Genomic DNA, 22,399 nt, shown 5'->3' on the forward strand with positions numbered 1-22,399 from the left:
GACAGAGCACTGAAAGACCTAAGTCGAAACGTGGCCCCGGGAGTAGACAACATTCCATTAGAACTACTGACGGCCTTGGGAGAGCCAGTCCTGTCAAAACTCTACCATCTGGTGAGCAAGATGTATGAAACAGGCGAAATACCCTCAGACTTCAAGAAGAATATAATAATTCCAATCGCAAAGAAAGCAGGTGTTGAAAGATGTGAAAATTACCGAACTATCAGTTTAATAAGTCACAGCTGTAAAATACTAACGCGAATTCTTTACAGACGAATGGAAAAACTAGTAGAAGCCGATCTCGGGGAAGATCAGTTTGGATTCCGTAGAAATGTTGGAACACGTGAAGCAATACTGACCTTACGACTTACCTTAGAAGCTAGATTAAGGAAGGGCAAACCTACGTTTCTAGCATTTGTAGACTTAGAGAAAGCTTTTGACAATGTTGACTGGAATACTCTCTTTCAAATTCTGAAGGTGGCAGGGGTAAAATACAAGGAGCGAAAGGCTATTTACAATTTGTACAGAAACCAGATGGCAGTATAAGAGTCAAGGGACATGAACGGGAAGCAGTGGCTAGGAAGGGAGTGAGACAGGGTTGTAGTCTCTCCCCGATGTTATTCAATCTGTATATTGAGCAAGCAGTGAAGGAAACAAAAGAAAAATTTGGAGTAGGTATTAAAATCCATGGGGAAGAAATAAAAACTTTGAGATTCGCCGATTACATTGTAATTCTGTCAGAGACAGCAAAGGACTTGGAAGAGCAGTTGAACGGAATGGACAGTGTCTTGAAAGATGAACATCAACAAAAGCAAAACGAGGATAATGGAATGTACAACGCTCAGTAGCTCGGTACGGGCTTTTGTTAAAGTTTCGAGAACATACCTTCACCGAAGAGTCAAGCAGTATATTGCTCCCTCCTACGTATATCTCGCGAAGAGACCATAAGGATAAAATCAGAGAGATTAGAGCCCACACAGAAGCATACCGACAATCCTTCTTTCCACAACAATACGAGACTGGAACAGAAGGGAAAACCGATAGAGGTACTCAGGGTACCCTCCGCCACGCACCGTCAGGTGGCTTGCGGAGTATGGATGTAGATGTAGATCTAGATGTAGTCGAATTATGTCGGGTGATGCTGAGGGAATTAGATTAGGAAATGAGACACTTAAAGTAGTAAAGGAGTTTTGCTATCTGGGGAGCAAAATAACTGATGATGGTCGAAGTAGAGAGGATGTAAAATGTAGACTGGCAGTGGCAAGGAAAGAGTTTCTGAAGAAGAGAAATTTGTTAACATCGAGTATAGATTTAAGTGTCAGGAAGTCATTTTTGAAAGTATTTGTATGGAGTGTAGCCGTGTATGGAAGTGAAATATGGACGATAAATAGTTTGGACAAGAAGAGAATAGAAGCTTTCGAAATGTGGTGCTACAGAAGAATGCTGAAGATTAGATGGGTAGATCACATAACTAATAAGGAGGTATTGAATAGAATTGGGGAGAAGAGGTGCTTGTGGCACAACTTGACTAGAAGAAGGGATCGGTTGGTAGGACATGTTCTGAGGCATCAAGGGATCACCAATTTAGTACTGGAGGGCAGCGTGGAGTGTAAAAATGGTAGAGGGAGACCAAGAGATGAATACACTAAGCAGATTCAGAAGGATGTAGGTAGCGGTAGGTACTGGGAGATGAAGAAGCTTGCACGGGATAGAGTAGCATGGAGAGCTGCATCAAACCAGTCTCAGGACTGAAGACCACAAAAACATTTCTATAACCTGTAAGGTTGTCCTCTCAATGCTACCGACATAGTAATTTTTTTTTCCCCTCCAGTGCAACCGATCTCAACTGTCGAACATACAGGCTTCGAACGACGGTCGATGTATTCAAATCTGTTTTTCTTCGGTCGAAGTTCTTACACGTCAAACACAGATTGTGAGGGTTTTTTAAAGCCAGTACTACAAAGAAGGGGTCTGCGGCGTCGTGATGAGATATATATATATATATACACTCCTGGAAATGGAAAAAAGAACACATTGATACCGGTGTGTCAGACCCACCATATTTGCTCCGGACACTGCGAGAGGGCTGTACAAGCAATGATCACACGCACGGCACAGCGGACACACCAGGAACCGCGGTGTTGGCCGTCGAATGGCGCTAGCTGCGCAGTATTTGCGCACCGCCGCCGTCAGTGTCAGCCAGTTTGCCGTGGCATACGGAGCTCCATCGCAGTCTTTAACACTGGTAGCATGCCGCGACAGCGTGGACGTGAACCGTATGTGCAGTTGACGGACTTTGAGCGAGGGCGTATAGTGGGCATGCGGGAGGCCGGGTGAACGTACCGCCGAATTGCTCAACACGTGGGGCGTGAGGTCTCCACAGTACATCGATGTTGTCGCCAGTGGTCGGCGGAAGGTGCACGTGCCCGTCGACCTGGGACCGGACCGCAGCGACGCACGGATGCACGCCAAGACCGTAGGATCCTACGCAGTGCCGTAGGGGACCGCACCGCCACTTCCCAGCAAATTAGGGACACTGTTGCTCCTGGGGTATCGGCGAGGACCATTCGCAACCGTCTCCATGAAGCTGGGCTACGGTCCCGCACACCGTTAGGCCGTCTTCCGCTCACGCCCCAACATCGTGCAGCCCGCCTCCAGTGGTGTCGCGACAGGCGTGAATGGAGGGACGAATGGAGACGTGTCGTCTTCAGCGATGAGAGTCGCTTCTGCCTTGGTGCGAATGATGGTCGTATGCGTGTTTGGCGCCGTGCAGGTGAGCGCCACAATCAGGACTGCATACGACCGAGGCACACAGGGCCAACACCCGGCATCATGGTGTGGGGAGCGATCTCCTACACTGGCCGTACACCATTGGTGATCGTCGAGGGGACACTGAATAGTGCACGGTACATCCAAACCGTCATCGAACCCATCGTTCTACCATTCCTAGACCGGCAAGGGAACTTGCTGTTCCAACAGGACAATGCACGTCCGCATGTATCCCGTGCCACCCAACGTGCTCTAGAAGGTGTAAGTCAACTACCCTGGCCAGCAAGATCTCCGGATCTGTCCCCCATTGAGCATGTTTGGGACTGGATGAAGCGTCGTCTCACGCGGTCTGCACGTCCAGCACGAACGCTGGTCCAACTGAGGCGCCAGGTGGAAATGGCATGGCAAGCCGTTCCACAGGACTACATCCAGCATCTCTACGATCGTCTCCATGGGAGAAGAGCAGCCTGCATTGCTGCGAAAGGTGGATATACACTGTACTAGTGCCGACATTGTGATGCTCTGTTGCCTGTGTCTATGTGCCTGTGGTTCTGTCAGTGTGATCATGTGATGTATCTGACCCCAGGAATGTGTCAATAAAGTTTCCCCTTCCTGGGACAATGAAATCACGGTGTCCTTATTTCAATTTCCAGGAGTGTATATATATATATCATGGAATTCGGCATCTGTGGTTTCAAATCGTTACTTTATTGGAAACAACATTTCAAACCACTTAAAAATTTAGTAATTATTAACTAATTGTTACTTTATTACTGCAGCGACCCGACGCTGTGATTAAAAGTATTAGTTCGGCTGAGAGGGACAGGGATCAAAATACCAACATAATCGTCCTGAGATTTATTGATTTAACATTATTTCAGAAACAAGTCAATAACTTGAGCATATCTACACAAGTATTCGAAAACTTGCCATCACATTTTGACGTCTTGGAGAAGAGTAGCGGTAATTAAAAATGAATAACAAAAGACTGTTTTAATGATCTTTTCGACTCCGTTGATGAAAACCTGTACAGGAATTACTGGAAACGAGAAAGAAGCGCTTTTGCTTCGATGTCTTTCTTTCTATTGTAGTTCACAAAAGCAGTTTTATATTTCATAACTTTGTATTTAATTGTGGTTACATTTACACAAAATGTACATTTTGGTTTCCTTTCCACATCAGAGACAACGCAGTGGGGCGTACGGGGCGCAAAGGAACTTTATAACTTCATTTTGGATCCAGTAAGCTTTCCTTTATCCCGAAATCAAATGTAGAAACTTCACCCCAGCTTCTTGGTTCCTTCGTTCGCGTTATCTTGTCGATTATTGTTCAGCACTGGGACACAAAAGGATTGTACAAAATGCCAAAGTCCTATAAAAATTAAAGACGACTCAATAACGCATTTGTCCTCTAAGCGCATTTTAGTTATGCCACATAAGTTACAGAAAAATTTAATTTGGCACTCAGTATGTCCGGAATTGCGTAATATTAAACTATAACACAGGTATTTAAAAGATTAACTCTAGCCGAGCGGCCTAAGGCGCTGCAATCATGGACTGTGCGGCTGGTCCCGGTGGAGGTTCGAGTCCTCCCTCGGGCGTGGGTGTGTGTGTTTGTCTTTAGGATAATTAAGGTTAAGTAGCGTGTAAGCTTAGGGACTGATGACCTTAGTAGTTAAGTCGCAAAAGATTTCACAACCATTTGAACATTTTTTTGATTAAATCTATTAAGCAGATGTGTAATACATCGATAATTTTGCTCTTGTCAAGCCTTACCGAAAATTTTGTGTCCAAATATTTTGGAATTAGATGGCTCTGTTCATAACTGCAGTTTGTGGATTGCTTTTTGTTAACAATCTTCTGATTCACAAGTTGAAGCATAGTCTCAAACAAAAATCCAGAGCGATCCATGAATGGTTATTTTGTATTTTTGCAGTTACGGATCACAATATTTTGGATCAAATATTCTGACCCGTAACTGGAATAAACATACAATAAGATACCTTCTCTCCCAAGGCTATCAGTAGGTCTAACGTAATGTCGTCTACTCCTTGTTTCGACGTAAGTCTCTCTAGCTCTGTCAAATTATTCGCGCAGTATCATGTCTCCCATCACAACTTCATCTAGGTCGTCTTTTATTTCCCTAATATTACCTGCAAGTTTACCTCTCTTGTATAGACCTCTATATACTCCTCCCACCTTTTAACTTTCCCTTCTTTGCTTAGGACTAGTGTCCCATATAAACTTTTGATATTCATACAACTACTTCTCTTCTTTCCCAGAGACCTCTTTAATTTTAATGTAGGCAATATCTGTCTTCCTCCTAGTGATATATGGTTCTAAATCCTTACATTCGTCCTATAGACATTCCTGATTAGCCGTTTTGCACTTCCCGTCAATCTAATTTCGCCTCTTTCATTTGCTGCATTTTTATATTTTCTCCTTTCATCAATTAAATTCAATATTTCTTTTGTTACCCAAGGATTTCTATTGGCCCCCGTCTTTTAACCTACTTGATCCTCTGCTACCTTCACTATTTCATCTCTCAAAGCTATCCATTCTTCTTCTACTGTATTCCTTTTCCCTGCTGTAGTGAATAATTTCCTAACGCATAATTTCTTTGAACTTATGCAGGTCCCATCTTCTTAATTTCCTACCTTTTTGTAATTTCTACAGTTTTAATCTACAGTTCATAACCAATAAATTTTGGCCAGAGTTCACATGTGCCAGTGGTAAGTCCTATAATTTAAAATCTTGTTCCCAAATCTCTGTCTTATCATTATATAGTCAATCGGAAACCTTCCGGTGTCGTTATGTATACAACCGTCTTTTATGATTCTTAAACCAAGTGTTAGCAATGATTAAACTACGTTCTGTGCAAAATTCTACTGGGCCACTTCCTCTTTCATTCCTTTCCCTCAGTCCATATTCACCTACTATTTTTCCTTCTCTTCCTTTTCCTACTATTGAATTACAGTCCCCATCACAATTAAATTTTCTTCTCCTGTAACTAACGGAATAATTTTTGATCTTATCATACATATCTTCAATCTCTTCATCTGCAGAGCTAGTTTGCATGTACACTTGTACTACTGTGGTGGGTGTGCATGTTGTCTATCATGGCTATGACAATGCGCTCAGTAGCTTACTCACATTCCTATTTTCTTATCCATTATTAATTCTACTCCTCCGTTATCCCTATTTGATCTTTTATTTACCACTATGTATTCATCTGACCAGAAGTCCTGTTGCTGCTGCCGCCGAACTTCACTAATTTCCTTTTTCTTTTAAGGTACTACATTCCACGCTCCAATCGTAGAACGTTTTGTTTCTGCTAATAACGACATCCTCCTGATTAGTCCCCGTCCGGAGATGCGATTAGGGGACTATTTTATTTCCACAATAAATTACCCAAGAGGACGCCATCATCATTCAACCATACTGTAGAGCTGCATGCCATCGGAAAAAAAGGCTGCATTTTCCCCTTGATTTCAGCCGCTCCGCGTACCAGCACAGCAAGCCCATTTTGATTGATTTTTAAAAGGCCGGATCTGTCAATCATACAGACCGTCGCCCCTGAAACTGCTGAAAAGTATTTAGGAACCACACATTGGTCTGACCTCTCAACAGATACCCCTGCACCTACGGTACTGCTACCTGTATCGCTGGGGCATGCAAACCACTCCGCCAATGGCAAGTCCATGGTATATTGGGGGGCTGATTTCACTATTATCTAATAATGAAATAGGGTTTATTTCAAATTTAAAATAGAAAGCAGCTTCTTACAGGAAAATATATTCACTTAAAAATATTTTGATTCTGATATGATTAATCAGTCATCTGGGAATATTACGTTCGTCTTTTGTAGCTCAATCTATTATTTCAGAAGCTAAGTTTTTTTTTTTTTTTAAGTAACGAATGGTTTGACTTACATGTGAAAGTTACATAATGTCGGTGATAGAGGAGACACCCTTGTGTGACACGGTGCACAGTTAATGAGGGCGCAGAATTTCCAGTGGCCCGGGGGCGCACAATGAGGATACGCATGCCTGAGCAGGAAGGGGTAGAGGGCGATGTGAACGAGATTCATCCGCCGAGCTCCGCCTGCCGCTAATTGACCGGCTTGCGGTTTGGCGGCGCTGCAGTCACCCCGCCGCCTGCCCCGTCTAATTGCGCGAGAGCGCGCTCCGCTCTCCCTCCCCCTCCTCCCCCACCCCACTGCTTCTCCCCCTCCCCAGCCATCACTCGGCGCCGGCGGCTGTGGAGGCGCCTGGCTCCGTATAAGCCGACTCACTGCCATTCCGTCAGACACACAACTCTCGTATTTTTTCCGCCCCTTCAAATTACCGTACCTACCTCGCAGCGGCGCAGATTCCCGCAGTTCGGTACATTGCGCGGCTGTTTCCATTAACGCTCTTTAAAACGCGGCGTCATCAGGTAGGCCAGCTCGCGTCCCTGTCGCTCGCAGTAGACAGGCTCATCAGCTGCTGCTGCTGCTGCTGCTGTGTGTGTGTGTGTGTGTGTGTGTGTGTGTGTGTGTTCGCCTCCTGCCGTTTCCCGATTCCTAATGCTCCTAGCCTATCCCGACTCATTTCGCCCGAGGCCGCAAAACCATAAGAACCGCCGCGGCATTGTTCTGAAGCTGTGCAGTGACGCGGCTTGTTCGTCCCTCTCGCATCGACGTTCAAGTGTTCTGATAAGCCAGCTAGCTGTCAACTGCGATCGCCGACTGACGCGCACTGGCGCAGTGCAGAGGCGGGTGACAACTTGCTAGCCGGGTTCAGCTGATCGCTGTAGGTTTGTAACCCCCTCCCCTTACCCCTAACCTTTCCCCCCTAACCAAACGTATTTTCCTGCGGGAAGAATATTAATTCTAAACTATCTGTAGTCCGTGTGACTATAGTGAGGTATAAAAGTGACCCATCCTAATCTCAGAATGCTGCTCAAGGATGTGGGGCTCTTGCACCGACTGGAAGATCTTCGTTGAGCTGACAGACAACAACGTGTGGAGTTCGGTAATTTCGTTCTTGGCAGGATGGAGGATGACAGTTTTCTGCGACGCTTAGTGTTTAGTAACGAGGCAACATTCCATTTAAATGGAAAGATGAACTGTCATAATACTAGAATATGTGGTACAGAACAATCATATGAAAGCCGCGCGGTATTAACCGAACGGTCTTCCGCAGCTCGTGGTCTAGTGGTAGTGTTCTCGCTTCCCGAGCACGGGGTCCCGGGTTCGATACCCGGCGGGGTCAGGGATTTTCACCTGCCTCGAGATGACTGGGTGTTGTTGTATCATCATTATCAGCCGGCACGGTAGCTCAGCGTGTTCAGTCTGGCCTCTGTAATAAAAAAAATTGAGTGAAAAGATCAACAACTAACATCGACGAATGTCATGTGACGTCCGCTACGACGAAATACAACGAACCATAACGAACAAAATGGAAAAAAAGGAAAAAAAAAGCGGCCTAAGGCGCTGTAGTCATGGACTGTGCGGCTGGTCCCGGCGGAGGTTCGAGTGCTCCCTCGGGCATGGGTGTGTGTGTGTTTGTCCGTAGGATAATTTGAGTTAAGTAGTGTGTAAGCTCAGGGACTGATGACCTTAGCAGTTAAGTCCCATAAGATTTCACACACATTTGAACATTTGAAGTTGTACAACATGAGAGGGACTCTCCAAAATTTAATGTTTTGTGCAGTTTGACGGCAAAAGGTGTATGGTCCATTTTTCTTTGCCGAGAACACTGTTGTAACAGGAAGCACATATCTCGATAAGCCTGAGAACTTTCTTTTCCCACAGTTGGAGGCGGATTCGAACGACTTCATTTGCCAACAGGATGGGGCATCGCCACACTGGCATCTGGAAGTGCGGGAATTTTTAAATTAAAGGATTACTGAACGATGGATGGGTCGCACTGGATCAAATGATTCAGCCTTACATTACTGGCCTCCAAGGTCACCGGGCCTGATGTATGCGATTATTTCGTGTGTGGTCGAGGGGTTTATAAAAGACTCTGTTTATGTGCCTCCGTTACCAACAACAATGAATGAACATAGACATCGCATCGCGGCAGCTGCGGAAGTTGTAACTCGAGACACGCTCGCTGCAGTATGGGAACAATTTGAATATTGCATTGACATATGCCGTGCATCTCAAGGGGGTCATATTGAAAACCTAAGAAATGTTATGAAAGAAAAAGCTTGAGTTTCCCATTTATATATATTAAAAAAATTCATTGTATATGTTTATTAGTTTCAGAAATATGGACGCACCAAATCTGATTATTGTTGTTGGTGCACCCTGTATAAAAGACTGTCCCGACTGACTGACTCATCATTGCCCAGCCAAAACCACTTACGACGGAAACTTGAAATTTGCAGAGGATGTTGATCTTATGCTGCAGGCGTCGTTAAAGAAGGGATTTTTCGATATTCCATCCCTAAGGGGGCGAAATATGGGATGAAAGGCTCTGTGCATGCCAATATATCGGTGTCATTATACAGGGTGATTCAAAAAGAATACCACAACTTTAGGAATTTAAAACTCTGCAACGACAAAAGGCAGAGCTAAGCACTATCTGTCGGCGAATTAAGGGAGCTATAAAGTTTCATTTAGTTGTACATTTGTTCGCTTGAGGCGCTCTTGACTAGGCGTCAGCGTCAGTTGATGCTAAGATGGCGACCGCTCAACAGAAAGCTTTTTGTGTTATTGAGTACGGCAGAAGTGAATCGACGACAGTTGTTCAGCGTGCATTTCGAACGAAGTATGGTGTTAAACCTCCTGATAGGTGGTGTATTAAACGTTGGTATAAACAGTTTACAGAGAATGGGTGTTTGTGCAAAGGGAAAAGTTCTGGACGGCCGAGAACGAGTGATGAAAATGTAGCACGCATCCAGCAAGCATTTGTTCGCAGCCCAGGAAAATCGACTCGCAGAGCTAGCAGAGAGCTGCAAATTCCAAAATCAACTGTATGGAGAGTCCTACGAAACAGGTTAGTTATGAAACCTGAACGTCAACTACCCGAGGCGATGGATCGGCCGCCAGGCAGCCCGTGACAGAGCACTTCATCACTGGCCTCCAAGAAGCCCTGATCTTACCCCCTGCGATTTTTTTCTTATGGGGGTATGTTAAGGATATGGTGTTTCGGCCACCTCTCCCAGCCACCATTGATGATTTGAAACGAGAAATAACAGCAGCTATCCAAACTGTTACGCCTGATATGCTACAGAGAGTGTGGAACGAGTTGGAGTATCGAGTTGATATTGCTCGAGTGTCTGTAGGGGGCCATATTGAACATCTCTGAACTTGTTTTTGAGTGAAAAAAAACCTTTTTAAATACTCTTTGTAATGATGTATAACAGAAGGTTATATTATGTTTCTTTCATTAAATACACATTTTTAAAGTTGTGGTATTCTTTTTGAATCACCCTGTATAATATGGTGTGACCAGTATCCAGGCAATGTTCGGCAATAGCAGATCTACTTGGCTGCTGTAATCGTGTGTGCCGTTTATGCTCAGTACATCGGTCCTCCACGGTCCTGATAGTTTGGCCAATATATGCCATACCGCAGCTACAAGGAATGCAATATACACCCGCCTTACGCAGACCAAGATAATCCTTAACAGAACTCAAAAGTACTCTAATTTTAGATGGAGGTCGAAAAACACATTTCACATCGTATTTTAGTAAAATACGACCGATCTTGTTGGAAGTGTTTCCTCCGTAAGGTTCAAAATGGTTCAAATGGCTCTGAGCACTATGGGAATTAATTTCTGAGGTCATCAGTCCCCTAGAACTCAGCACTACTTAAACCTAACTAACCTAAGGACATCACACACATCCACGCCCGAGGCAGGATTCGAACCTGCGACCGTAGCGGTCGTTCGGTTCCAGACTGTAGCGCCTAGAACCGCTCGGCCACCCCGGCCGGCTCCTACCTAAGGCAAAAAGGCAGTAGACTCAGAATTATCATCAGTCACCCGATGTACAGTTGGTCGGTAGCGCAACGCACGTTCAATCTGTCTATCGCTGTAACCATTTTGACGAAACGTAACTTCCAGATGGGACAGCTCAGCTGGCAAAGTCTCGGCGTCGGAGATTTTGCCAGAGATATACCTTTCACAGACATGTGATCCCTTTTCGCGTTAGGGTAAAAGGCTTTTGTTTTGATATATGAAATCAAGGCGGCTTTCTTAAGAGCGAATATAACTTTCGCCAGTTGGCGATTGATGTGGTGTTAGGGGCCCACACGAGTAACGTATCGTTTGCAATTGGTCGCTCGCTTAGACTCCTGGACACACGAGAGGTTTACCGAGTACTTTTAACGTCGCTTTGTCGAAGCTTTGTTATGGAAAGTGAATTACTGTGTTCGGTAGCAGTGAAAATTCATTTCCGTACGTGTACCAATAGTTGGGGAAAATCTAAAAGAATTGTAATGAAAATTTATTAAAGTACTTTCAAAGCGCTTTTCTTGGAAACAGTAGGCTTTGTTACAGAATACATTACATTTTTCATTGACACTAAATGTGTTGTGTGCATCATTGTAGTGTGTATTTCGCAAATAAAACTTAGTTGTCAATTCCTTTTTCATTTATTAGTCTTGCAGTTTATGCGCAAGAATTTATGCAATGTTTTCGTGATTTCGATGTGTGTATAGTGATACAGTAGCATAGAGAGCTACATCAAACTAGTCTTTGCACTGAGGCCACAACAACGACAATTGGGATGTTATCAGGAGCAGCAGTGGCTTTCATAATTCTTGTAAATTGTTTGAGGGAGAATTAGGTTATATTATATGACAAGAGACTTATGCTGCAGAATAGGTATACACTAAACATTTCAATTAAAATGCCCACTTATTATACCTCATTTTGTTAAGAAGTTTTAAAAAATGTGTAGTTTCATCAATGACAAAAACGTCAGCAGATGGAAGAATATGTTTCCTGACTTTGTAAAAAGTTCCCATGAATGTGTTTCCATATGTGTTAGCTTCAACATGCTAATCACTGCAAAATCTGGGGATGTCGATGTTTTTTATTTTTTATTTTCAATATTAATTTAAGCGGCAACTCGGGGTTCAACTTCAATTCTCAGAGTGCTTTCTGGCCCCTGATCAACTGTAATTTCTAACTTGAAGTTCTTACCCCCCACGTGTGCTTATCGATACGAAACAAAGCCACGCAACTACGCTCAATAACACGACAAGCGAAGCTTAGCTAGTTAGCCATACTATCGCACATCGCATGCGATTTTCAGATTGGGTGGGAATACAGAGTGGTCGTTGCGATCTGCGATTTGGTCACACATGTGCAATCTATAAACAGATGGTGCGCGCTGGCGACGGATAGCAGCTATCCGTTCCTGTTTGGAGCCCGTAAGACAGGTCGCCATGATTGGTGCGAAGACTATTTGACAGCTGACGATTGCTTAAAAAGCTTGTACATTGTTGATGCACTCGGCCAAGGCTGGGAGCCTTATGCAAGTTTTCATAATTGAAAACTTGCCAACCAAAATGATAATTCAGACGCTCAAGCGCACTTGCACACATTGCTTGGTCGTGCACGCTTGTCAAGCGTATAGTTTCGTGTACCGCCGCTTTTCCACAAGGTCTGCTTGCTATATAGGAGTGTAGATTAGTCACGTACGAGCTCTTTCCTTCTGAATTGTTCGTAACCTGTGATTTTTCTGTTTTTCAGCTACACCTATGAATCCGTTATGGAGATAGCGCAGTTCCTGCTCAACAGAACGACAATCCGGCCGAAGATTGGCATCATCTGCGGTTCGGGACTTGGTAAGTCGGCGAACAAATATTATAACGTTTCTGCCTGTATTCACTGGAAATATCATAATCATTGTCGATAATCAGAGGTTTGTGCGGTTAAAAGTACCGTTGTGAAATACGCATCCCCAGGTCTTTCTCATCCGCATTAACGGATAATGGAACTTTATAAGCGATTAGCTTTTTGTCTGGGTACAGAAATGTCACTTATATTTTACACACACAGAAGTATGTATTTCACATGCATTTAACATATTTCACACATATTTCATCTGTATCGTTAGCTAATTTCAAGCTGCAATTTCATTTGCATTCTGAAGAAACTTAAAATTCGACGGCAGTTGACAGGCGTATCGGCAGTTGACAGGCGTATAAAGAAAAAGTCTATCGCTGGGAACAGAATGATTGTCCACTGTGTTACGCCACAGTCTAACATAACAAATGCGACAGTCTTTTATTACACACTGCGATAGCAGCGCACCAAGCGGCCAGCAAGTGACACTTCTGAATGCAATATGGCGCGAGTGCGAATACTAATCGTTTATATCGATTTGTAACGTAGTGTATACTGTAGGGAGCGTATGCAATGCGATAAAAATCGTCAATAGCTAAAAAAAAAGAGCACATTTGACTTCATTTAGCTTCCTAGGAATCCTGGTAGGTATGAAATGGCATATTACAGACAGTTTATTTCTGATTATCTTTTAATGTAAAATATTTAATGAAGAATGTCGTTCTCCTTTAATAACAAAAAAAAAATTGCCAATAAACACCAGAAGACCTGACCTTTTGCAGAAAGACGTCATATATCTACCCAACAACTCGAAGTTTTGTTCGCTACACTTTCATCCAAAGCAGTGAATGTGGAACGTAGGAAACTTGTACGGAATGTAATACCTACATTACGTAACGTACAAAATAAGCCACCACGCCTGTAGCTGAAGGGCAAGCCACACAGACGTGATAATAAACGTCAAAGGAAATAAAACGGTTTCCCAGTAAAGAAAACAAAATTCCACAATGTAAATGTGTCTGTTCTTTTGAACGTGTCTGAAACAACAGACGCCTTATGTATATAATTAAGGCGAGGACGGCCAATGATCTTTTCAGTGCAGATGCACACTGGGCTCGAACTTTTCTGGAATAAGTGGAATGTCATGAGTAATGAGGATAGTGAGCGATGGTACTACGTTAGTAGAGTGTGTAGATAACATGAGAATTCTGGTATGACGGGAGGCGTTCTAGGATAGCCCGTGCAGTTGCAATGACCACTGTGTCCAGACAGTACAGTCGTCAGTGAATCTGTCTAGTAAGGTGCAGACCTGGGTTCGAATCCCGCCTCGGCATAAATTTTCAACGTTCCCCAGTGATTTCAGTCACTGCTCACTCGCAGCTAATGTCTGTAACGCCTGTGTGTCTTAATTCCACAATAGCTGCTACATCAGAACCAGAAATGACAAGAATCTTAAGCATATTAGCTTTTGAAGCAAAAATTATTTACATTTACAGGAATATTCATGTATTAGAAAGCAAAAGGAAGTGTATGAATGGGCGAATCATTAGAATACATAAAACATTTTTTGTGTGCCAAGGAAAGTCCCTATCGTAATAAGAACAGAGAACAACAGAAACATATGTTGCTTAGCACGAAATATGTGTTTATATTATCTTGCTTACAGTGGAGTAAGCTGCAACTGTAGAGATATTAGAAAGTATCTGTTCATGAATAAGTTGTGTTTGTCATTGAGTTAGTGATATTTGGCTGGTTTTACATTTCTTTCAATAATTTGTGTGTTTTGGTGATTTGCTAATGTATGGACCGCAAAAGTATAACAACTACACAGAGAAATAATTAACAAGAAACACTGCCCTAACGACTCAGGTAACTGTCTGCTCTCTCCCCTTTAAGTGCTAGTGTCGCTCCAGCTGCCAAACGAGAACAACTTTCGCACCAGAATGTTTCGCGACTGTATGTATTAGACTTTGGTTATACCTTGCGACTCTGGAGGAGAGGTTAAATGTATGCGACAGGGCGTATACGCCCCGGGACAACCGGGAAATCCGGGACTTTTTTCATCTGGGCGAAAACGGGGAAAAACCCGGCAGTTTTTTAGAATTCCGGGAATTTTTCATTGCTTTAGTTTTCATTGAAATTTTTGTAATTTTGACTGGTAAGATCTGATATTCTGACAAATAATTTTACTGTATCCTGCCACACTGCAGAAAAATACTGCGGCCATAAATTATAAACGAGACAAAAAAGTCAAAATAAAACTTAAATGAGAGAAAAAACCAAAATAAAACTTAAGTTGCAACGGAAATATCCATTTACAACAGCCAAACACAGTGCACACACAAGAGTTTGCCTAAAGCGAAACGGGTCAAAGGCTTTAGGACGAAGACTAACAAGGGAACCTCCCCATCGCACCCCCCTCAGATTTAGTTATAAGTTGGCACAGTGTATAGGCCTTGAAAAACTGAACACAGATCAATCGAGAAAACAGGAAGAAGTTGTGTGGAACTATGAAAAAAATAAGCAAAATATACAAACTGAGTAGTCCATGTGCAAGATACGCAACATCAAGGAGAACGTGAGCTCAGGAGCGCCGTGGTCCCGTGGTTAGCGTGAGCAGTTGCGGAACGCGAGGTCCTTGGTTCAAGTGAAGAGTTTATTTTTTTTTATTTTCAGAGAATTATTATCTGTCCGTCCGTCCGTGGTAACTGTGCCGTAGCATGAGGATGCTACACCTAAACAAACATCGAAACACACGACATCAGTCGACAACAGCGCACGGAAGAGAGAATATTCCCGCTAACGAGGCTCCCTGGCTGGCAGTTGACTGTTCGCTACTTTGGACGGGAGTGCATTAAATACGTGAGATGTATTCTGTGGGCAATATGAACCCAGCAAATATAGCTCGTGACTTCAATAACAAGGTCAATGAATATTTTCCGAACTGTAAGTTTGCGGTGCGGTCGCAAAACATAGACACTAAACTTATTACAGTGAACCGAGACGTCAATGAACGGACGGACAGATCATAACTTTGCGAAAATAAAGGAAGAAAAAATTTTCACTCGAGGGAAGACCTGAACCAACGACCTCTCGCTCCGCAGTTGCTCACGCTAACCACGGGACCACGGTGCTCTCGTGCTCACGCTATCCTTGATGTTGCCTATTTTGTGCATGGACTACTCAGTTTGTATATTTTGCTTATTTTTTTCATAGTCCCACACCACTTCTTCCTGTTTTCTCGAATGATCTGTGTTTAGTTTTTCAAGGCCTATCCACTGTGCCAACTTATAACTAAATCTGAGGGGGGTGCGATGGGGAGGTTCCCTTGTAAGCAATTCTAACAACAAACTGCTTCCGGTCCGCCGCTCGTGGTCTCGCGGTAGCGTTCTCGCTTCCCGAGCACGGGGTCCCGGGTTCGATTCCCGGCGGGGTCAGGGATTTTTACCTGCCTCGAGATGACTGGGTGTTTGTGTTGTCCTCATCATTTCATCATCATCCAGGAAAGTGGCGAAATTGGACTGAGCAAGGATTGGGAAATTGTACGGGCGCTGATAACCACGCAGTTGAGCGCCCCACAAACCAAACATCATCATCAAACTGCTTCCGATGAACGTGACGTCACAACTGTTCACATTAGGTTTGTTTCTACGGTTGCCAACTGGCTCTTGCACATTCACAGTTGAGTCGTGTGTGAGCAGCATCTTCTTCCGTTTCTGGCTACTTGAAGTGTGGCTGTTAGCTGTATCCGCAGTAACAACAAGCAGCCACATGCTATCTGGAAATTTTTTTCTGGCGCGCCAAAGCTGCGAGATTCACACATGCGCAGAGCAGTCTTGAGTTTTAGATGAGATTAGATTAGTTTTTCGTTCCATAGATCCGTGCTGAGGAGATCCTCATGGATGTGGAACATGTCAATATTTTTTTTAAAGCTGAAATAACAAAAAATGGCTCAAATGGCTCTGAGCACTATGGGACTTAACTTCTGAGGTCATCAGTCCCCTAGAACTTAGAACTACTTAAACCTAACTAACCTAAGGACATCACACACATCCATGCCCGAGGCAGGATTCGAACCTGCGACCGTAGCTGTCGCGCGGTTCTAGACTGTAGCGCTTAGAACCGTTTTTTTTTTTCACGTCATCTTTTTAATTTACCAAAAACAGTAACAAAATGGCTACAATGAAATGACATAAATAAGGTCACAGATAATTGCAGTCATGAATTACAGCATTCAAAAAATTAGTCTTTAGCAGTAGCACAATTTAGCACCTTCACTGTCACCTTCAACTGGTGGCAGATCAGCATGCACATTTTCTTCTTCTGCAGCCGGTTCCTCATCATTTCCCAGACCCAAATTAATCATCCAGTAAATCCTTGATGTGTGTTCCTTCCAGGGTAAATTACATGGACGGAAGAGAAGTCCCGAACAGCGACATCGCAAAATATTTCACTGCCTTGTTATTTTTGACAGTTCCAGCCTTCTAAACGCATCTATAGGGAGTTCAAGATCTTCCTTTATATCGGACACCAGATGTTTCTCGCCATATTCTTGTATCTGCTGTACTACTGATTTATTTTTCATGTGTGACTTGCAGGTGAGGTTAGGGTCGGGAACGTGACACAACCCATTCCCCCTCTACTAGGAATCCAGTTCCTAACCTATATCCATTCGGTTGAAGACAATTCGGAACATGTTACCATATTTCTTATTGTGATTCTGATATTTAAGTATTTTCTCGAATTCATTTTCCATATACATCTTGTATTCAATATGTTCATCGCTCCCAATATTGTTAAAAACATAACTTGAATATTTGCCCATTAACCAAATCACTGCGTTATTTTTTGCCTGAGGGTAGTAGCTTTCCTCTGGTCTGAAGAAAATGTTAGTCGGTACATTGTTTGCTGAAGTTCTTGTTATTTGAGCAATTTTCTCCCTGGTCCACCTCCAGTTGATAATCCGATCTCCACAAGTGTAACGATGAGGCACACTATCAACGAGGTTGCATTTGCTGCAGAGGTTTGTGTCACTTAAACCGATGGCAAAGAGACGCTCATTAGTGCTGATGATGTTATTGACTACCTTGTACCACGCTGTTCTCACGTCAGACGAAAGAACATCACTACTGATGTTTTTCCAGACCACATTCCATGCTATTCCAGCATATTTGGTTTCTATGTTATTTTTCATTTCATGTTTCCGTCTTTCAGCTAAAATCGTCTTTGCTGTAACGTTTTTGGAGTTTAAAAGCTTTTTGCTGAGATAACGTAGGTCAAGATAATACTCCCTAATGTGTTTCAGCTTAAAACTTATTTTTTGTATATTTATCGGCGGCTCTACACTTTCTGGCCTGACAATATCGTATAGTTTTGCTGTAATGCACCCTGGATCATTACACATTATGCTCCATGTTCGTTTGACATACAATGCCATCGCTTTAGACTTGATGTCGGTTAGACCCATTCCTCCATTGCTTGGATCCAAAACTGCTGTCTTCACCGGCTCTCGAAACAATTCCCCTTTCTACAAGAACTTTGCTAAGGTGGACATGATCGTCTTCGCCACCATTGATGGAATGGGGAGAACCTGTGCTATGTAGTAGGCCTTGGATAAAATATACGTGTTGATAAACAGTATTCTCTGGAACTGGTCTATGCTACGTTGACAGTTTTCAGTCAAAGCTCCCTTGATTTTTCTTGCCATCTCTCGCCAATTTATTGCTATCATTTTTAAAAGGGACGTTGTCAATGCCATTCCAAGAGCTTTGTGTTCATTAACATGGTTCGCCCACTCAATGCGCAAGTTAGCAAGCCGCTTTATATTTAGAAATTTACTTTTATTTTCATTTACTCTCGCATCTGATGCGGAACAGTATTTTGCAAGTATCATCTCTAGTTGTGTCACATCTGTTTGGTCTCTGATGATTACGCCTACATCGTCCGCGTAAGCACCTACCACTGTCTTTGTACCTTGAATGGTACTGCCTGTCAGCCTGTGCTGTAGCTGTCTCAAGAAATGTTCCAGCGATATAACTAACAGGAGCATGTAAGGGGCTTCCTTGGGTAACACCCCTTTTTATTTCAATTTTTTTTGTCAGTTGACAGTTAACGGAGATTTGTGCAGTAACACCCATTGCCATGTTCTTGATGATGTCGATGGTTTTTGGCAGGAAGTCCATTCGGCGCATTGTCTCTATCAGGTATTTGTGATTAATTTGATCAAATGCCTTATGGAAGTCTATGAAAAGCAGTCCACTTTTTATGTTACTTGCCTGCGCTAGCGCAATGGCATCGCGATACAAAGCCGCAGTTTGTAAAATCGTCCTTCTAAAAGCACACGTCTGCTGTTGGCCTATGATGTCAGCAGTGAATGGTGTAAAGCGCTTGTTAATTACTCGAGCTATGATTTTATAATCTGAATTTAAAAGCGAAATCGGCCGTAGGTTATTTTTTTGCGGCCTCTGTTCTTCGGGATCAACACGATTTTGCATTGTTTGAACTCTGCAGGTACTGGCTTTCCTTGTAAGACTTCATTGACAATTTCGGTGAACTTTTCTCCTATTAGGGTCCAAAATCGTTTATAGAATTCAATGGGCAGTCCGTCAGGTCCTGGAGATTTTCTAGCAGGGGAGCTGCACGCGATTTCTAATACATCTTACTTGGTAATGTCCGAAGAAATGTTCTCATCATCATCTGGCGATATTCGTGGAAGATATGTACCCAAGAGCTCATCGTATTCTTCTTCGTTTTTTCCCCTGACGCATATATACGTTCATAGTACGCTGAGATCTCTTTAATTATTTCCTTCTGGGTGGTGATTATGGTACCATCATCTATTTGAAGTTCATCCATGAAACTACTTCTTCTATTCTTGACGTGTCTGACAAGGTGGTACAATGCAACAGTCTCATCTTCAGTGACTGACTTTGCTTTGGATTTTATTTTAAGTCCCTCCAGTTCCTTACGTTTCAGACTTATTAACTTTGCTTTTATTTTCTTGATGTCTTTTAATCTTGTAGGAATTGCATCTGCCTGATCGTAGAGGTCCCTGAGCACGATGTAGTAGAATTCTACAGTCTGTTCCCTTTCTCTGGCCATATCTATTGGAATTTGCGCAGCTGAATAAGTATTAAGGAGAAAAAAAGGACATTTTACTAATAACTATATTTGCACATTCAAGAACAAGAAAAAAATTTACAGCGAACACAACAGAATAATTAGCGCACACAAAGTGTGTTAGACAATGCCAAAGAGGTCTATTTTACACAGTGCACTTTGCGCCGTCACACACGAAATATATTGTTCACACAATTCCAACACCCCTCCTTGAACTTATATTTAGTGTGTTGCTTCCACAAGATAAACCAAATAGTCCCATAATCTTCTCAAACTTCTCCCTTTCCAAGGGTTTGGTCAGAAGGTCAGCTAACATGTCTTCTGTGCGCAGATAGTCCACGGCAATGTTCTGTCGCTCTATGTTGTCCCGAATGAAATGAAATGGTGCCGTATATCAATATGCTTTGTCCTAGCACTAGTAACATCATTTTTAGCTAGGTTTATTCTTATTGTCACAGAAGATGGTTGTAGGGTCCTCAATTAAATTGGGTTCTAATGTTCGTAGCCATTATGCTTCCTGTGTGGTGTAAGATAGTGCCATATACTCGGCCTCTACGGTGCTCAATGCAACAGTTTTTTGCTTTTGACAGGACCATGATGTGAGATTCCCCATTAATTTAAAACAGCAGCCAGTAGTGGAGTATCTGTCTCCCAATTCACTCCCCCAGTCCGCATCGCTATATCCCTCTAGTTTTGCGTTACCATCTCTATGATATTTTAACTCATAGTTTGAGGTTCCTCTTAGGTATCGGAATATCCTCTTTACAGCTTTCCAGTGCTTTTCCTTTGGGTCTCTGCAATACCTGCTCACTGCATTGGTGGCGAAAGCAATGTCGGGTCGTGACGCTTAAGACAAATATAACAGACTCCCTACTGCTTCTAAATAAGGAATATTCTTGTCACATTCCACATCAGTCTCATTTACACTTAACTTCACTCCTACTTCCATTGGAGTACTTATGGGTTTGCAATCACTCATGCCAAATTTCTTTAATATTTTTTCCATGTATGATGATTGACTTATGCTCAATTCTTGTTTTTCTTCATCCTTAGTAATATGCATACCTAAATAACATTTGACTTCTCTCAAATCATGCACCTTAAACTCGGTTTGCAGCTGTTTCTTGAAAATTATCATTTGGCCTTCACTTTCAGTCAGGATAAAGAAATCGTCCACCCATATCGCCATTATTATTATTATTTCTTCTTTTCTCCCTTTATAGTAAATGCTGGGATCTGCCTTGGATTGATTCATATTTATTAGAGTTTCATGTAGACATCGATTCCAGCAACGTCCACTTTGTTCAAGTCCATAAATACTTTTTCTCAAACGCCAAATCTTTTTACTTTCTGATCTGGTTTTTATGGCTTCCCTTGGTGGAATGAAATGTATCTCCTCCTCCAATTTCCCATTTAAATATGCCGTTTTAACATCCATATGATGAATTATTAAATTTCGTTTTACTGCCAAGGCTAAAAGATATCTCAATGATGCATACTTGACTACAAGTGAAAAAGTTTCTTCGTAATCTACCACTTGTTTTTGTGAATATCCTTTTACTACAAGTCTTGCTTTGTATTTTGGTGATGAGTTATCAGGGTTCTTCACATTGAATACCCATCTTGCCTGCAGTGGTTTCTTATCTCCTGGCATATCTACCCATTCAAAGGTTTCGTTCTGATATAAAGATTCTAATTCTCTCTTCATCGCTTCTTTCCATTCTTGAGAGTTTGGGCCACTGATTGCTTCTTCTGCTGTTCTTGGCTCATCATTAAAAGACTGTGCTGTATACATCTCAAAATACGGATATTCCTTCGGTTTTGGTACACGAGAAGAACGCCTTACATTGTTTTCTTCATTTTTTTCATCCTCTAACTCATTGTCATCATGAATTGTATCTATTTGTCCTTGGCTGTCGTCTTCATCTTCTTCACTTTCTATTTCCTCACACAAGGTTTCACCTTCTGAACTAGGTGCAGTTAACTTAGTGGTTTTGCTCTCTTTTGAGTCCTTTCTATTTTCAAAGAATATTACATCTCTACTTGTGACAATCTTTTTAGTCAATGGATCCATTAATCGGTAGCCCTTTGAATTTCACAATAACCTACAAAAATATACTTTTTAGCTTTCGGATCCCATTTTCCTCTTAGCTGTTTTGGAATATGTGCCATTGCATCACACCCAAAAACCCTTATAATGCTTAGATCAGGTATCTTTCCTATCCATATCTCACAAGGGGTTCTATTCTTTAATGCTTTTGTAGGTTATCTATTGTTCAAATATACAGCTGTTGACACTGCCTCTGCCCAAAAATCTTTGGATAATTCAGCGTCAGTCATCATGCTCCTTGCTTTCTCAACAATGGTCCTATTAGCCCTCTCAGCAACCCCATTTTGAGATGGGCTGTACCTTATGGTAGTTTGATGCCTGATTCCCTTTTCTGCCAGAAGTTTCTTCAATTTCTGGTTAATATATTCTCTCCTGTTATCAGACCTGATGCTCTTGATCTTCTTTCCCGTCCACCTTTCAACCATATTGCAATATTCCTCAAAGATATCTCTCACTTGGTCTTTAGAACTAAGAAAATAAACATGAGTATATCGTGAGTAATCATCAATAAACTTAAGAAAATAATTACTCCCACCTATGGATTCACACTCCATCGGGCCACATACATCTGTGTGGATTAACTGTAAGACTTCTGTGGGTTTACTCTTACTAGT

At 42.5% G+C, this 22,399-nt stretch overlaps 1 protein-coding gene across 1 annotated transcript in view; it reads left to right on the top strand.

The window, feature by feature from the left end:
- Positions 1 to 22,399, top strand: part of LOC126175125 (purine nucleoside phosphorylase-like) — a 93,885-nt gene that overhangs the window by 38,866 nt on the left and 32,620 nt on the right. The window contains exon 2 of the mRNA XM_049921678.1: positions 12,461 to 12,555. Coding sequence (XP_049777635.1) covers positions 12,461 to 12,555 — 95 coding nt within the window. The remainder of the gene's footprint in view (positions 1 to 12,460; positions 12,556 to 22,399) is intronic.

The sequence above is a fragment of the Schistocerca cancellata genome, chromosome 3 (genome assembly GCF_023864275.1).
Source record: "Schistocerca cancellata isolate TAMUIC-IGC-003103 chromosome 3, iqSchCanc2.1, whole genome shotgun sequence".
Lineage (NCBI taxonomy): Eukaryota > Metazoa > Arthropoda > Insecta > Orthoptera > Acrididae > Schistocerca > Schistocerca cancellata.